General features: G+C 48.3%; 1 protein-coding gene across 2 annotated transcripts in view; it reads right to left on the bottom strand.

Moving 5' to 3' along the window:
- Positions 1 to 17,679, bottom strand: part of CFDP1 (craniofacial development protein 1) — a 123,116-nt gene that overhangs the window by 10,577 nt on the left and 94,860 nt on the right. Inside the window, exons 6-7 of one of the 2 annotated variants that reach the window (XM_029925514.1) lie at positions 3,130 to 3,247; positions 615 to 773 (exon numbers count right to left, since the gene is read on the bottom strand). In XM_029925514.1, coding sequence (XP_029781374.1) covers positions 648 to 773; positions 3,130 to 3,247 — 244 coding nt within the window. In that variant the 3' untranslated portion in view covers positions 615 to 647. The remainder of the gene's footprint in view (positions 1 to 614; positions 774 to 3,129; positions 3,248 to 17,679) is intronic. The other variant, XM_029925513.1, reaches the window with a different exon arrangement.

Genomic DNA, 17,679 nt, shown 5'->3' with positions numbered 1-17,679 from the left:
GTCATGATCTCACGATTCATGGGCTCAAGTCCTGCATCAGGCTCTGTGCTGACAGCTAGCTCAGAGCCTGGAGCCTGCTTCAGATTCTGTATCTCCCTCTCTCTCTGACCCTTCGCTGCTCGCACTGTCTCTGTGACTCAAAAATAAATAAAAAACATTAAAAAAAAAAAAGTTAAAAAAAAAAAATCCCTCGCTAAGGCAACAACATCTGGGAACTCTGTTGGCTCAGCTCCTGAGGCACTGGGCTGGGCTGGCTTCTCAGAAGGCCAAAGCATTCAGATCAGACCAAGGCTGATACAGCCAGCCCGAGCTGACCACGAGACTAAACAAGGGGACTCAGAGTTCACGGGCGCAGTCATTCAGGAGCTCGGCTGGCAGCTGGGCAGGTGACTGGCCCCCAGAGGAGGGCTGCTCGCCTGTCCCCTCACCCCACCCCAGTGTGCTGCTCACCCAGAGGGTCTGCTCCGCATCAGAGCCTCACTGACAACCCAAAGCGCTCACATTTTTTGTTTCACTACAAAAAGTGCCTGCTTGATTCCCCTGGGTAGCCTGCTTATATTACCTATTTCAGAGGGTTCAGGATTTTCTGAGGAATAGAATCTACTACTTCTTACCCTTCCTTCCCTCGATTATGGATGGCTAGTTCTTCACCAATGCCCTCTTCCTCCTTGAAGCTCTCCCAGTCCAATTTGGACTTCTCTAGGGTGCTCATCTTCTGCTTCTTGGCTCCAATTTTCCCCAAAAGGCTCGTCATGCCGCTTGATCTTTTTAACCTAGGGAAAGTAAAAAAAAAAAAAAAAAAAAAAACACAAACAAAAAACAAAACACGTGAGCATGTAAAAACGATTATCTCTTTTTTTAATGTGTTTTTTTTTTTTTTTAAAGAGACAGAGCAAGCAGTGGAGGGTCAGAGATAGAGGGAGACACAGAATCCGAAGCAGGCTCCAGGCTCTGAGCTAGCTGTCAGCACAGAGCCCGACGCCAGGCTCGAACCCATGAATCGTGAGATCATGACCTGAGCCGAAGCTGGAAGCTCAACCGACTGAGCCACCCAGGCGCCCCAAAACAATTATCTCTTTATTCATGGTTTTCTGATTGTCGCAGGGTTCCCTAGATTTGTGCTTTTTATCTTAATGGAAACCTTTTTTTATCTAGACCACTTTCTGTCTGGTGTAGAGAACACTTAAAGTAGACCAGAATTCGAATGCACTTTTCCTGCTTACCATCTCTGATGGCTCTAAGGACCCAGGATTAGGAAATCCTAAAGCCCTCTGTTTGCTCTGTATGACAGGTCTCTGCTTGTAGGGTGGGAGACGCGCAGCGTGATTCAGACACGGCTTTACAGTCACATGCCTCTGTAGATAATTCGAATGCTGTGTGACCTGAGCCTACTTAACCACATCTGCCCTGGTCTCCTAAAACCTAGCAGGTGAATAGTTATTTACAGGGCTGTAGTGTATCTTATAGGTAAAGTGCTTTAAAATCGCATCTGGCACATAGTAAAGGTGTAATAAATGTCAGCCACTCTGAGTCACTGTCATCATTTGTGCCCTAAAGCCCCAGGGAACTCATTTAAAAGAAAGAGAAACAGATCCCAACACTGATGAGCAGAAGGCAAAGTATCTTAAGAAGACTCTAAGATCAGTTTCCTTTCTACTCCTGTGAGTCAGGCCTGGGTTTTCCCAGGAGGTGGAGAACATTCCTCACCCTGAAAGGAGGGAGTATATAGCCTGTGTTCTATTTGCTGCCCGATCATGGACTGTGGGAGAAACCCCATACGCCCAAGTTCAAGTCTTGGCAGGTCACATGTTTCCAGTCACTATTAAATGTAGGTGATAAAATAAGGAAAACAGGATGTAGCAAGTTAGTAAGAAGGTAGTCTGAGGAGAAAGAACTATGGAAGGAACATGGCCTTTGGTCACTTTATGAAACTAAAATACGTTGTATATGACCATGCAGGAAACTGAAAACTACTCTCTGCTTTACTGGGATATGAAGGAGAGGCAAACATGTACAACTTCTTTGAGCTAACATCACAAGGGCCACTGATAACATCAGCAGTAATACCTTTCGCGTGCCTAGAATGCTAATTCTCCAAGTGCTTTCCTCACCACTTTCTCATCGTTCTCCCACTATGGCCGGGGAAGGAGGACCACTGCATCTCCGGACTGGGGGAGGAGCCCTCGAGAGGGTCTAGTGTCACACCAACCCTTCTGAACCCCACCTCCCTGCAGCACAGGGTGAGGGAAGGACACCCCATTCCTGCATCGGAGCGGGGGCACAGGTCAGTGTCCACACTGAACCATGACCCTCCACACCCAGTCCTATTCCTGCTGGTCAGGAGATGTTAGCCCCCTGCTGTGGTCACATCCCACCACATGCTGTTAGTTTAAGATGGACTCAGGACAGGCTGGATAGGCGGCATCACCCTCATTTGGAGTTGGACAAACAAACAAAGTTCAGAGAGGTTAGATGACACAACCAAAGATCAAGCCAATAGAACATGCGGAGCCAGGGGGCGCCTGGGTGGCTCAGTTGGTTAAGCGTCCAGCTTCGGCTCAGGTCATGATCTCACGGTTCGTGGGTTCAAGCCCCACGTTGGCTCTGTGCTGACAACTCAGAGCCTGGAGCCTGCTTCAGATTCTGTGTCTCCCTCCCTCTCTGACCCTCCCTGCTCACATTCTCTCTCTCTCTCTCTCTCTCTCTCAAAAATAAATAAAAACATTAAAAAAAAAATAAAAAAAGAACATGCGGAGCCAGGACAAGGCAAGGCCCTTCTGACGCCCGGCGCGGTGCCCTGTGCGTTCTCACGTCTAAGCTGAGAATTTATTTGAGATCTTTTCTGATGGCTATTTTACTTCCCGGTTTGCTTAAGAATTTCCCAAACAGCTATGATTTTTAGTTCAGATCTTCTAAAGATTCTTTTCCACACAAGTCACTTCCTACAACACTTTCCATCAAAGCACGCGCGCGCACACACACACACACACACACACACACACACACACACATGCGCGCGCACCCAGGCTGTAGTTTTACCAGAAGCAGAGTGTGAGTGAGGCTACAGAAACTTAGTATGTCCCTAATCTTTCCCCTCCTCCCTGGCCTCTGCCCCACCCTGGTTCTTACTATTAAATCATCGCTTCTGGGCACTCTGCAGTCCCTCTGGTCGGACTTCTGTTGTGTCCAGCTCACGCACCGTTCCCCCCTGGCATCTATTCCACATGCTGTCATTAGGCTGAGTTTTCTGAAACACAAAGTGTAGCATGTCTTTTTGCTTAAATTCCCTTCCCTGACCCCTTGCTGCTCTTACAATAAAGACTACATTCCTTCTTAAGCAGCAAGTTCTTCCTGATCTTCCCTCACCACATCTATCTTTGTAAGCTAAGCCTCAATCATACAGTCCTGAACCTATAGTTCATCTCCCATTTATCTGGTCTTGTCTCCGTTTAGGGGCCACTCCTCCAGGAAGCTTTCTCTACCCTTCACCCATCTCTGGATGAGCTGCCTCCTGGTGGTTCTAGGGCACCCTTCCCAGCACGGATCCTTCCTGCAGCAGAAGCCTGGGAGCTCGAATTCCAGCTGCCGCCACACTTCTGAGCAGGCTTGGAGTCCCTGCCAACAACATCCACCGAAAGCACACACCTCGAGGCTTTCCTTTTCTGGCTGCAGGGCCTCCTCTGATCTGCCTACGTGTCAGAAACCCTGGCTGACCATGTGTGGAGTTATGCCATTGGGGCCACCCTGATGGAGGGCAGGGGCTGTGGCTTGCAAGGCCCAGCTTCCTGTCCTCACACAGGCAATTCCAGGAAGTCATCTGAATGCTTCGAGAAGTCCTGGTGGCAAGGAGCCTTTGCAGCCCTGGAAACACACTCTCGTACTGGCTTTCCTCCTGCCCCCTCCCCTCCCTCTACCTGCTCACTCCTGCTGCCTGAAGATAGTTTCCCAATGAAGGACCCACACTAACAGACTTATCTGAGGCCCTGCTCTGAGGAGAATCTGACTGTCTAGGAGCAACACTGCTTTCCTTGTGCGTGTTCCCTCTCTCTCAGGGTCCTTAAGCTCTGGTCCCTGAATCTCTCTACAGCATATGCATTGAGTTCTATGAACAATAGGCACTCAACAAATGTCACCTGGATCACAGAAACAATGAGAGGGAGAGAATCAGATCCTTGTAGAATAAAGGGTGCTCAGAATACTTTTAAATTTTTTTTTAATGTCTTTTATTTATTTTTGAGAAACAGAGAGAGACAGCGTGAGCAGGGGAGGGTCAGAGAGAGAGGGAGACACAGAATCTGAAGCAGGCTCCAGGCTCCGAGCCAGCTGTCAGCACAGAGCCCGACGCAGGGCTTGAACCCACGAACTGTGAGATCATGACCTGAGCCGAAGCCGGTCACTTAACCGACTGAGCCACCCAGGTGCCCCTCAGAATACTTTTAAACTGGGAGATTCTAAGGAGAGTCATTCCACTTCCTTCGTTCACCATTCGGCTCCTAACAAGTCGAGCCCTCGACCCGAGCTGCACCAGAAGCTCTGTTCACCATTTCCCACCCTCAGCCTACAGCTCTGATAGGATTCCCAAACTACACCAGCTTTCTGACAATCACTTTGAGAAGACTGAGACAATGATCTTTTGCAGCATTAACAGTGAAGAGAGTTCCAGAAAAGTAAGAAGCCATAATCCCCCTTTGCCTTGCTTACCACTAAACACTGGCAGAATGTCACCTGTGCTAATATGCTTTAAGGGAAAGCTTCCAGGTCTGTCTTCACTGGATCATGAATGTGGTTTGTGATTTCCTAATCTGATAGTCTCAAAAGCAAAATTACCTGTCTTGTATTTGAGGTTATGTCAAAGTGAATGCCACATTCATGGCCGGAGCCAAAACATGCGATGGCTCATCACGACCGAGAGCCCTTTCTCGCTGGAATCTGGCGCGCTCCCACGCCCCACCACTCCACACAAGCCTGGCATGGCTCCCTCACAGCTTTCAGGAGGGCACACCTACCATGGCCTCGGCCCTATCTCTGCTGCTAAGGTTCATCAATCAGGCTTTCGGGAGAGCAGAGGCAGGTAAGAAAGCCTCAGCTTCCGGGCAGGGGCAGCTGGCTCTCCTGGCCAGGAAAGAGCGCTGCGGAGGGCACCGCAGTGATCCGGAAAGGGGCGGCTCGCCAGCAGGGAGTCTATCAGCACTGGCTCCCACAGACCTTCGGCAGCTGTGGGGACGCGGAGGTCAGAATTCCCTCGGAGACCACTCTGCCATCAGCAGGGACCAGTGCAGTTTCGGGCACCAGATCAAGAGAGCCACTGATTTCTCTTTGTTCTGGATCCTAAGTCATAAGGGCAAGGTACTACCAGAGAGTCACCTTTGATAGACCACCTGCTCCCCCAGTCACAAATTTTCGGGTCTTGATTGTAAAATGTGGTGAACTGTGTCACAGAAGACCACAGTACTTCATTCAAGAGACTCCTCATCCACCGGTTGCAAGGCCAAGTCCAAAGATGTGCACCATTCATTTGCTCATTTGCAGATTACATCCACAATGTTACATTCAGACATGTCTGGCATGTTGCTTCCAAGACGTTTCTAATGGAAGGATGGCCTTTCATCTTCTTTATTTTTTATTTTTGAGAGGCAGAGAGAGACAGTGGGAATAGGGGAGGGTCAGAGAGAGAGGGAGACACAGAATCTGAAGCAGGCTCCAGGCTCTGAGTTAGCTGTCAGCACAGAGCCCGACACGGGGTTCGAACCCACGAACGGTGAGATAATGACCTGAGCCGAAGCCGGACACTTAACTGACTGAGCCACCCAGGCACCTCGGAATGATGGCCTTTCAACACCACCCCCCCTCCTGAACGCCACTGTACTCTACTGACCTAACTACCCTAAGTTCGATGTAAAGACTAATCGTGTCCAAGTGCACGGCCGCGGCCCGCCTCTGGCTCAAAGGCCGCAGGCTTGGGCGTAGAGAGCACAGTGGAGTGCAGTGGGCTCACGGGTGAAAGTGGCTGCGAGCGAGCCCTTCCCTCCCGCGCCCTCGAGCTCGCTATCCCTCAACAGGCAATTCCCTTCCATCCCCTTCCCCACTTCCTATGCCTACACCCACGAAGACCTCACACACAGATTCAGAAACTCCAAAAAGTAAAAGCGATAAGAAAGGCAAAATGCCAATCATCTTTTTCCTTTCTCAATTCAAAGTTTATGATGATAATCTGCTAGAACGTTTTCTGCTTCTCTTTATCTGCAGAAATCAAAGTTTAACAAAATTCAGGGCAACGAAATGATAAACTCTATCCTGTTGAGTGTGTCAGAAATATATCAGTAACTTGTTTTCTTGGCTCCAGCCTCAGAAGCATGGACTCAGATTCACCCCTATTCCACTCACTGCATTCATTTTGTAGCAAAAGCACTGCTCTATCCAGCTGCCCTCATGATGCTCTGGATACCGGTTTATTTCTAAGAGGTGCTGGGAAGGAGTCAGAAAATAACAAGAGAGGATGGCAGGACACCACACCTGACTGTGAAGGAAAAGTGGGCACATCTTTCCCCAAGATCTTCAAAATTGGCCTCAGGAACTGAGCCGGCCCACAGAATAGCATTTTAGATTTGGGAATGAATTTTGAGTCAGTCATTCATTGTACTCCTCCATCAGAGATTACTGAGAAACCAGACACTGTGTTTGGAACTAGGAACACAAATACATAAGGCATAATCTTTGGCTTCAAGGAGACAATGCAATAGAGGAGACTGTCATACAGGCAAATTATAACCACATACTTATTACTATCAGAGCATAAAAGAGGGACCATCTGAGAAGCTGTTTAATCCAACCTCCTTATTTTAGAGATGAGTTAACTATAAAATCCAAGAAGGTTAAGAAACCTGCTCAAGTTCCCAGGGGGAGATGTGGGACTAGTACTCCGTGCTTTTGACCTCCAGCCCATCTTTTCCACCTGGTTGACGCTGGAGGTGGGGAGACATCGCCTTTGGGGATCCCTTCCATACTCCAGCTTCTATCACTGCTAATCTGGGGGGGTATATTATTTCTCCTGTCGTCTTGGAGCTCACTGTACACAGAGCCCACATCCTACTCATTCCTGACTCACCCACAGTGTAGCACAAAGCCTTGTCATGGTGCGTGATCACTATGTGTTTAATGAATTAAATCCCTGTATTTTCACATTGGGCTTATCCAAATAAATTTTTTTTCTCATGACAGAAAGAGTCAACACTGTACTGGAACTGACAGGTCCAAAAGTAGACCGGCAAAGATAGGGTCAACACATGTACAAGGAAGCACTACTGGCCTTTACGTAGAACTACAACACACGGAGCCAGGCTCCAGTCTATGTCTTCCATCTCATAACTTGCATAATCACTAAAATGCAAATTATTTGGAACAAAGATTCTTTGGCACAGATACCCAGTTTCCTTAGTATCTGTCATCTGTTTATAAGGCAAGAGTGGACTTTTTGTAGTTCACACATGGATTCTTTTGCAGAGCCATACCAGGGTCCGGAACCGGCATGGTATTGCCTGAGAAATGGGAAAAAAGTTTATGATGATAATTCTTCGGTGAGAGCTGTCTGCTTGGAACTGCCATTCTCTTTTAGACCTTTGGATTTAGCTAAAATCTGCACGAATGAAAAGTAAAGCCCCAATGCCTGGGCCAGTCTCACTCCACACCTATGCAAATCTCTAAGTAATCTCCCCAGAGCCCAAGACCAGACCCTCAAGGAAATGGCCCAGAAGCCAGCGGTACATTAGGGAGAGAGTTCAAATCCCATTCACTTCCCAACACTGTACCGGCAGCATGGGCCATGGGGTTCAGTAAAGTGGAAAATTAGAAGTCAGATAAGAAGTATCAAATGATCTTAAATATTATGTGGCTTGAAAAACTGTCCGTAGTCTTGAGTCTGTTATTAACATTGATACTGTGCCAGCTACCCACCCCCAGAAGTGGCATCTATCAGCAAAAGGTAAAATAAAGGCTGACAAATAGCAGCTTTTATAGAAATATCATTGCAACTCAGTTCTCTTGCTCTTTTACCAACCCAAGAAAGAAGTACACATAAGTCTGATTTGATTTCACCTGTACTACATCTTTATTATTTATTTTTTAAAATATTTTTTATTTTTGAGAGACAGAGAGACAGCACAAGCAGGGGAGGGTCAGAGAGAGAGGGAGACACAGAATCTGAAGCAGGCTCCAGGCTCTGAGCTAGCTGTCAGCACAGAGCCCGATGCGGGGTTCGAACCCATGAACTGTGAGATCATGACCTGAGCTGAAGCCAGAAGCCAGATGATTAACGGACTGGGCCACTCAGGCACCCCTGTACTACATCTTTAAAACATGTCTTGGAAACAGACTGGATTATTCTGGTGGTGAAAATTCTGAATTCTTTTTTGTTTTCAATTTTTTAAGGTTTATTTCTTTATTTTGGGAGAGAAAGGCAAGGGGAGGGGCAGAGAGAGAGAGAGAGAGAGAGAGAATGAATTCCGAGCAGGTTATACAACAACAGCACAGAGTCTTATGCGGGGCTTGGTGACCTGTGCTGAAACCAAGAGTCAGATGCTTAACTGACTGAGTTACGCAGGGGCCCCCAAAGTTCTGAATTTGGATCTCTTCTGAAACAGTATTTTACAGAAAGCCTTGCCAACTCTTCCTTCCCTGTCAGTGGAGCCTCGAGGGCTCAGCAGCTGCTGGAAGCCCAATCACTTCAGCAGACTCGGACCCACTGTCACGGCTCTTCCCGGAGAGGACGCGTCATCCATTCACAGTGAGCCCTGCACTGCTCTCCCCAGAGCAGGACAGAACCTCTACCTGCACAGTCTCCTGGTCTCTGCTGTAATCCAGGGCATTCGTCTCGGGAAGAGGAAGTGGGGTTAGGGGCTCTGCAGTGACAATGAAAAGGACTTTTTCCCTGGAACAAGCTAATTGATCTGCCGGCAGTGTATTTATTAGCAACACACTCCAAGAGAAAGTTAATGTCCCCTTTCTCTGTGAAGAACAGTCCTCTACTGGTCTATTGTTCTGCTGAAACCAGCCTGCTCAGTGGGCTTGGTGTCTTACCACAAAGGGCCATTGTTTTTCTTTTGTTTATTAATTGTTGTTTGTTTTTATTAATCTGCCTGGTTAAGACCTTTGGAAGAAGGTCAAAGTTAGACAAGTGTCAGGGAGGAGCAGCCCCCCACTCCCCTTGGCACACGAAGCCATCTGTAACGCTTGGCTCACGCGGGCAGCGCAGGGAGAAATCTGCGTGGAAACGCAAAAGGTCTTGCACTGCCAGTTGGGCAAGTGTGAGCTTTAACATGAGCATTCATTCCCCTGCGGACGGGGTGTTGGGGTGCCGGGGTGCCGCTGCACTCAGCGCAAGAACTCCAGGGCAGCTGGTGAAAAATGCCCGACTTTCTAGTTTGAAAAATGTCGCGCTGACAGAAGAGTTGAAAGCAAAGAACAAGTATTATCTGAATAGCCTCAATTCATGCATTATTAGCATTTTGCCACATTTGCTTTCTTTCTTTCTCTCTCTCCCTCCCTCCCCTCTCCCCACTTTCTAACTTGTCTTTTTTGGAGGCGTGAAACCACTTGTAAGTAAGTTGCAGACACCATGCCCTTCACTTCCCAGGACTGGGCATATGGTGCCTAAGGGCATCCTTCTACATCCACACAACACTTGATACTGCACCCAACAACTTTACCGCTGGTCAAATGGCGTGAAAGTCCACATTCACAATCCCTCACTGCCTCCCCAGATGGCCTTGACAGTCGTTGCCCCTCCCCTTCTTCCAGGCAGGAAGCATCTGAGGTTTCCTTAGTCTCCTTTACTTCTTAATCTAGCACAGATTCCTGCATTTTCTTTGGTTAGTTGGATTTTTGGTCCTTAATGTCACTGCCAATTGTTTTGGGTCCAAGTTGGCTGTCTTACAGATTACCGCTGGTTTAGGGTGTGTCTGTTTCTTATGCCAAGTGAGCACACAGGTGAGGTCAGGATCAGCATACTGCACCACCAACAGAGACAGGCGAAGCATGAGGTCGGCCCAGGACTCAGGATTATCTGTGTGGTCCCTTGGGGAAGGTGGTGACCACCAGAGCTCCCGTTTGTAAAGGTGTCCTCACCCCTCTGTAACCAATTTGTAAGTAATGTGTGGGATACACAGGATACAACTCTCAAGATGTTCAGCAGGTTCTGACTGCTTCTGATTTCTGGTACCGCACTCTGTAATGCCCTGGAAATGTCTGTGCACATACTGAAGTGAAAAAAAACAGTGAAGGATCTTATTTGAAGGACAAATATTCATGAAATCTCAAAGGGATCATAAACCTCGGGCTGTAAGAAAGTCTCTAAAAAGTCAAAGAGCAGTAACTAGAGAACAGGCCAAGAGTTACAAGATGGTCAGCAGAGTTCTAGACTGGATGTGCCAGTGGTGAATAGGAAGGTTTCTGGCCAACATGTAGGCATTCACCCAGGTCACTCTTCTCAAGGACCTGGGGCCTGCTATGCCTAAGGGTTAAGTGACAGAGTCTTAGTAGCAAAGAAAAACCCTCTGGCCCGTCCCTCTGGGAAATGATACTCCTGACTTTCCCTTCTGTTTTGTTCCACTCTCCTGTGGTTTCATCCCGCTCCCTGGGAAAGAGATGATGCCACATCCCTTCCTGCCGCTGCTCCAGCCGTTTCCTTCCTTCCACTATTCCCATGGTGGGGGATTGCCTCCACCATTTTATAGTAGCCGGGGAGTGAAGAAGGCCTGGCTCTCCGAAGTGGAACTCTTTCCCTTACCGGAATGACTATGTCCAGGGATAATTGCCCCCTATGGTGCAAACTGCTGTTGCTTTAATTTGTACAATCAGGCACAGCTGGGAAGAATAACTTATTGGCCAACACAAATAGACCCTGTACATTTCTGAGACAGAATTTTAAAGGAATTATTAAATACAGCTTCTAACGAAGCCCATAATGGTATTTTTCTTTATGCAGAAGCCTGGGAATTCGACTGAGGAGGGCACAGCTTGTTTTCCAGACACTGGTTCCATATGGACATCCGACCAACTGCAGCCACAGAGGCAAAGAAGAGACGAGGCAGAGTTGGGACCTCTCAGCGAACAATCAGTGCCTTCTGTAGAGGAGAGTCCTGATGGCTTCCTCCTGTGACAGTGCTAAGCCTGTGAGGGTGTGCACACTCCCGCACTCAGGGCAGGAGCCACACTCACCGGGAAACATGGTTGAGCAAACAGGGTGCCTCTCAAACCAACCAACGTGAGAAGCAAAGCACAGGGCACAGGAGAGAAATGTGCCTCCACTGTGGCTTGTTTGGCCAATTGCTGACGAGGGACTTGGCATGCTTTCCCAAACCTCAGCATTCTGCTGCTTCCTTGACTTTCAGCTTTCTGTTTCTCCCAGGCAGGTCTCTATCCCCTTAAGAAAATGTCTGAGGATGCCAAGATAAAATCAATTTTAAATTCCTGGGCACATCCCAAGTTGAGATCAGGTTAAAGTTTCAGGATATGGGGGTGTCCTCAGTCACACTAGAAATATTCCATTAGTTTTACATCATGGAGGCTTCATGGAGAAAGAGTCACGCCCATGGTCCTTCCTAGTCATGGAGAGGCCCATGAACCACAAAGCTTTCAATGAAACTCCACGAGCTGGCTACCATACATCCTGCAAAATTATTCCCTTTCGTCCTAAACTTCTCACTGCTCCTAAATAAACACGCCACATTCCTAGTGAGAGCACATGGAAGTGGGGCACAGCTGGGATTCCTGACACCTCAATGTTCTGTGTGGAGGGCAGTGTGCTCTATGGTCCTCTGACCAGACAAGGCTGAAGTAGCAAGAAAGGTCACTTCTCAGCACTTGGCACTTCTGCTTGGGGCCCCAACTCCAGCTCTCTCTCAAGGTGGCAGCTGCAACATCACCCACTCTTGCTAGTCAGGGCATCTTGTCCAGCCTCCTAGAAGCTGGGATTCCGCTAACCTCAATGCGCAACTCGATGAGGCTTAGACTCCAACTTGCCCAACTCCCCGGGGCTGCTCCCATCTGTCCTTGAAAAGCTGGGGTGCACCACTGTTGGCATCAGCAGCTCCCCCTGCCACGGCAGCCTCCCAATCCAGCATTTAGGAGCCCTGGGAAGCAGTTACCTAAACAGGGTGATCAAAAGAAGGGGGATGTTTCTGCCTGAACCCAGGATGTCACTTTGCTAAGGCGATGCAGGGGATTTCAACAAAGAGAAATAACTGTTCCCACGGAGTCTGGTAGAGAAAGCAGAAAACTTTCTTTTCACTGCACGCAGGAAATGGCTTTCATAGATGCTAACCGCAGCTGGGCAATCTGTACAACCACAACATAGTTTCTCTTTAATAGATGGAAGGTTTTTACCCATTGCATCACTAACCACCAAAAAGAATTCCCACCCTCCATCTCTATCGCAAGAAGAGAAAGCGAGAAGTCTCTTTCCTTGATCTCCAGCCAGGGGTTGCTAAAGCTTTTTCATTCAGAAATGAGGTCTGTTCTACCAGGTAACTATTACCCAACCCTACTGAAGAGCGATCAGAGTCTGAGCAAATTCAGATTCTTGCATTCTGGGGTCCCCTCTGAGCACGCTTTATGACCACGATCCACAGTGGGTCATGGTCACTGAAAAAGGTGCCTGAGAGCAATTGCTGGCTGAGAGGGTCTGCTGAGACCTGGCCAACCCCGCCAAGCAGAGAAGGCATGAGGGAATGAAAACAAGACTGAAGCCCTGACCCGCAGCCCCTTGCCCCCGAGGCAGCAGAGCAGCCTGTGAGGGTCTATGCCCCTCTGTGGGGTGGGGGCGGTGGTGCAGGCAGGGGCTTCAAGCTGCCCTTCCTGTCACTGGGGGGCCCAGCTGGTAATGCAGCAGCGTGAGTGTGCCCATCGTCCTCGCTGCCCAGGCGAAGATAGAAGGTCGGGAGCTGGGAAGCGCTGCAGCTCTCACCCGGACGCAATGGCCGGAATGAAAACAAGCAAATCCGACAACAGAGATGCCCCAACAACCCAGCTGTACTGGACAAGAGGTTTCTCTAAGAGCGAAGATGATGGAGACAATACAAATAGATCAGCTACCGAATTTATTCATATTTTGAAAGAGTGCTGGGAAATCTGATGCCCAATCATTTCTTATTCTCAGCTAATACTTTTAAAAACCTCTTTATTGAGATATAATTCGTGGATTAAAGAATTCACCCATTTAAGGTAGACAAGTCAGTGGTGCTTCGTATAGTCAGTTGTGAAGCCATTACCACAACCTAATTTTAGAACATTCTGTCATGCCCTTAAAAAAGCCCTCATACCCATCAGCAGCCTTCCCCAGGTCCCCAGCCTTAGCCAACCACTAATCTACTTTCTCCATCGATTTGCCTAGTCTCTCAGCTAATACTGTTCAAATCCTAGGTTTAAGATCTTAAAGCTGAATTCAGAAGCAACAGGTCTCAAATAAAGGGGGGAAAAAGGTAGCAACACGTCTCAGTTCATACCCAGTACGTCTTCCTAGAGGAGACGCAATCCTCCCACTCCGCCCTCTATGCTGACAGTCACACAGAACTTTTGCGAGGGGCAGGGAAATCAGAGACCTCGACCCGAGACGAGACAACGGCCTGTCTGTGCGCTGCCAGGGGAGCCCAGTCCCGCACATCACCAGTGCTGGGCCGGGGCTCTGTCTGTAAAGCCTTGTGGGGCATGCAGAGTGGAAACCTGCCCTTAAATCCCAGGAGAGCTAATTTCTGAGCCTCAACTAACCAATTAGTAAAATGAGGATAATACTAACTGCCTTGAAGGATGATGATTAATGAGATATTCCTCGGGTCAGCCCTCGTTTACTGTGGGCTCCCAGTGGGCCAGACTCTGCTGGCTGCGGGAGACTGAGGCACAGGTCTCTTACCCTCACTCAATTCACCCGGGCAAGCCAGAAACGCAAATACATACTTAACCAGGAGAGAGGGTCTACTCAGAGGGTGCAGTGGGAGCCAGGGCGTGAGCTGGGGAAGGATGTGGGTAGGGAGGAGGGGGGTTGCAATTTGAAGGATGGGAAGGAACTTGCCAAGAGCACAAGTTGGGATAAAGAAGTCCAGAAAGAGGTAATAATGCCCGCACTACAGGTGAAGGCACTTAGCAGAAAATCAGTATTTCCTGTCATCCCCACTCCTATTCTTGGAAGTCCTTGAAAAGATGTCCTAGAATCCAGAAAGAAATTAAAATCTTGCTGCTGCTAGAGAAAAATTAGTGGATCTGGGACTTTAGGAGTTGCTTGTTCTATCTTTTTCTGAGGCTAATTCATCTTTGGTGGCAAAGCAAATTTTAAATTTCGACTTCTTCCCTCACCCCAACATTTTCATTTTGAAAAATTCCAAGCCAAGAGAAGCTGATCTGCTTTAATCTAGAATAGTCCCCTCACCTGCAGAATGGCCACAGTTTGGACTTGTCTGACTGTTACAGTCGGCGTCTCTGAAGGCATCTGAGAGTTCTCTGGCACTGACCCTCGGACCACGCTTCTCCACCTACACCCACTTCCCGAGTGCCCTCGCCCGGGGCCAAGGCTGACATACCAGTTACATGCCTCTTCCCCCAGTGTCTTTCTTACCCTTGGCCCAGACCTCTGTCCCTAACTCCAGTCTTCCACACCCACCTGCGCAGCGGACTTCGCCTGCAGCGGCTTGCCACGTCCTCGCTGAAGGCAACGACACCTGGCCGGGCTTACCTCCTGAGACCCCCTCTCCTGAGACCAGCCCCCATCACCTCGCCTCACGCACATGCTCACCCTCTGGGACCTGCAAGCTCCTCCTTCTGCCCCCGGTATTCTCTTCCCAGACAGTGTCTTGGTTCATTTCCTTACCCCGGTAAAGTCTTGGCTCAAATCTCAATTTCCCAGTGACTCCTGCCCTCACTGTCCTATTCAACACTTCACCCTCAGTCCACGCTCCTGATCCCTACCCTCCTTGAATTCTTCTTCCCTCCATAACACTTAGCATTTTCTGACACACCACGTAACTCGTCTGTCGTGTTTACTGTCTAGCTTCATGAGGGAACGGAGGCTCCAAAGCTGGAACCAATGTCTGTTTTCTTCACGGATAGAATCCGAGCCCCTGGCACAGTGCCAAGCACATGGTAGGCACCCAATAAATATTTGTTCGAAGAATGTATTAATATTGAGAAAACATATCAACTTTGCACATTATAAATAGATTCCAATAATGATACCTACTCAAGTAACAATTCTCTATGTTGGCTAATCTCGCAGCCCGTCCTTGGCTAGGTTTCTAGAGTACGAAGAACTGCAGAACAGGCGCAGGAAAAGCATTTATTCACTGCAACAGAGGGCAGGCCCCCTCGAGGGGCTGTCAGTGGTGTGGAACTTGTCCTAGGCTGGCCTTGGCACCACCCCGAGAGCCTGCAGGATGCTCAACGATCCCGCCAATACTGCAATCGGGGGCACCAGGGCTAAGATACCTTAATTGAAGCCTAGGTAAGGGGTAGGATGAAGGGGAACGCTGAATGAATCTTTGATGCCCCTCCCCCCTTCTGGTGTCCATGATAAGAGCATTCGCAAACAAAAGAGAATGTAGTATTTGGTTTCATTTTATGTGAAAATGCAGTTCTGGAACAATCAGGTCAGGGGCCTCATTTGCTGTGTGTGGCAAATGAGTTTCTTCCCTTGTGACTGGCTACCTTATGCTGGGCTGCTTTTGTTTGGTTAGTTTTGGGAGGCCAGTTTTAAAGTCATTTAGAGAACCGTGTTACAAGCCAGAAGCAATGCCTGAGTCCAGCTTCGAAGCTAAAACCAACCCTGAATCAATGTAATTGAAGCAATTAGCTAACTCAATACTCGGCCAACTTGTCAGAATCTGCCAGAAAAACTTATCCAGGTGTACAGAGTAGCTACAGGCAGCACATGGTGTTGCAGCAAAGATGAGCACTCCCGCCGGCTGTCACGCCAACCAAGTCAACATAAGAGAATTATGCAGACACTAACTTTCCCGTTCAGCCAGAACCTGAGCTGGTATACACGATGGAAGGCATAAGACGGTGAAAAGCAGCTCGGAAAAGATGCAGAGAGGGTCTTGGAGCCTGGTGAGAATCCCAGGGATAAAAAGAAGACCCTAAAAACTTTTGAAGAGATGGGGGTGGGGGAAAATGAAGTTATATGCTAAGATGCAAGAATTCCAAATGGCTTCACACTTCGAGAAGAAGCCTGACTGTGGAGCAGTGTCCTCACAATTTTAAAGACAAATAATGTTCCACCTACAATATTATATCCAGCAAAACCACGAACAAAATGTGAAGTCAGAACCAAGTCATTTTCAGAAATGCAGAGCCCCCATAAACCATTTCCTCAGGATGTTACTGAAGGATGAGCTCTGTCAAAGCAGGAGAATAAACCTAGAAAGAAGAGGACAAGGGATCCAAGAAACAGAGTAGCTACACAGAGAGGGACAAAAGGCAGGCCCAGAACAACAGCTGGACAGAAAGGCAAGAGAACAAAGAGCCCCGACTGGAGCAGGAGGGTGGAGGGGCCCAGAGGGATGGGGGGAAGGGGGGACGGGAAGGAAATGAGATTTTCTGACATAGTCAAGAACAGTATTGAGAGGGATTTTACAGGCTTGCTGAAAGAGTGTGGAAATTTGTGATGGGGACATAGAAAACCAAGCAAACTAACAAATATACATACATATACATGAAAGGAAATACAGTGTCAGCCCACATCCTGGCTCAGTGGTGGACAACACTATAGTGACAATAATGTCACGAAACTGGGAGACTGGAAGGAGGACGCGGGACGCTGAGGGGCAGGTGCCACAAGAAAGTAGTCCTCTTCTTCCAAAACATAAGCTGATGCCTTTTTTTTTTTTAAAGTTTATGTATTTATTTTTGAGAGAAAGCGAGAGCAAGTGTGAGCATGGGAGAGAGAGACACACTGGGAGGGATTCCTAAGCAGGCTGCATGCTCAGCGTGGAGCCCGACACAAGGCTCGATCCCATGCCCCTGGGATCATGGCCTGAGCTGAAATCAAGAGTTGGATGCTTCTGCTGGGCATCTACCCAAGGGATACAGAAGTGCTGATGCATAGGGGCACATGTACCCCAATGTTCATAGCGGCACTCTCAACAATAGCCGGATCATGGAAAGAGCCTAAATGTCCATCCACTGATGAATGGAACAAGAAGATGTGGTATATATACACAATGGAGTACTACATGCAATGAGAAAAAGCGAAATCTGGCCATTTATAGCAAAATGGATGGACCTAGAGGGAGCCGTGCTAAGCAAAATAAGTCAGGCGGAAAAGGACAGATACCATATGTTGTCACTCACAGGTCTAACAGGGGAGACCTAATAGGAGACCATGGGAATGGGAAGTGGGGAGAAAGAGTTGGGAGAGGGAGTGAGGCAAATCATGAGAGACTTTTGAATGCTGAGAACAAACTGAGCGCTGAAGAAGAAGGGGGAAGGGAGGTGATGGAAATGGAGAGGGACACTTGTGCGGAAGAGCACTGGGTATTATATAGAAACCAACTTGGTAATAAACTACATATATATATAAAGTTGGATGCTTAACCAACTGAGCCACTCGGGGGCCCTAGAGCTGGTGCTTCTTCTTCTTTTTTTAAACATGTATTTATTTTTGAGAGAGAGAGAGAGAGAGAGAGAGAGAGAGAGAGAGAG

This window comes from Suricata suricatta, chromosome 16 (genome assembly GCF_006229205.1).
Source record: "Suricata suricatta isolate VVHF042 chromosome 16, meerkat_22Aug2017_6uvM2_HiC, whole genome shotgun sequence".
NCBI lineage: Eukaryota > Metazoa > Chordata > Mammalia > Carnivora > Herpestidae > Suricata > Suricata suricatta.
Note: the sequence above shows the minus strand (reverse complement) of the source record. Positions and strands in the feature narration are given on the sequence as shown.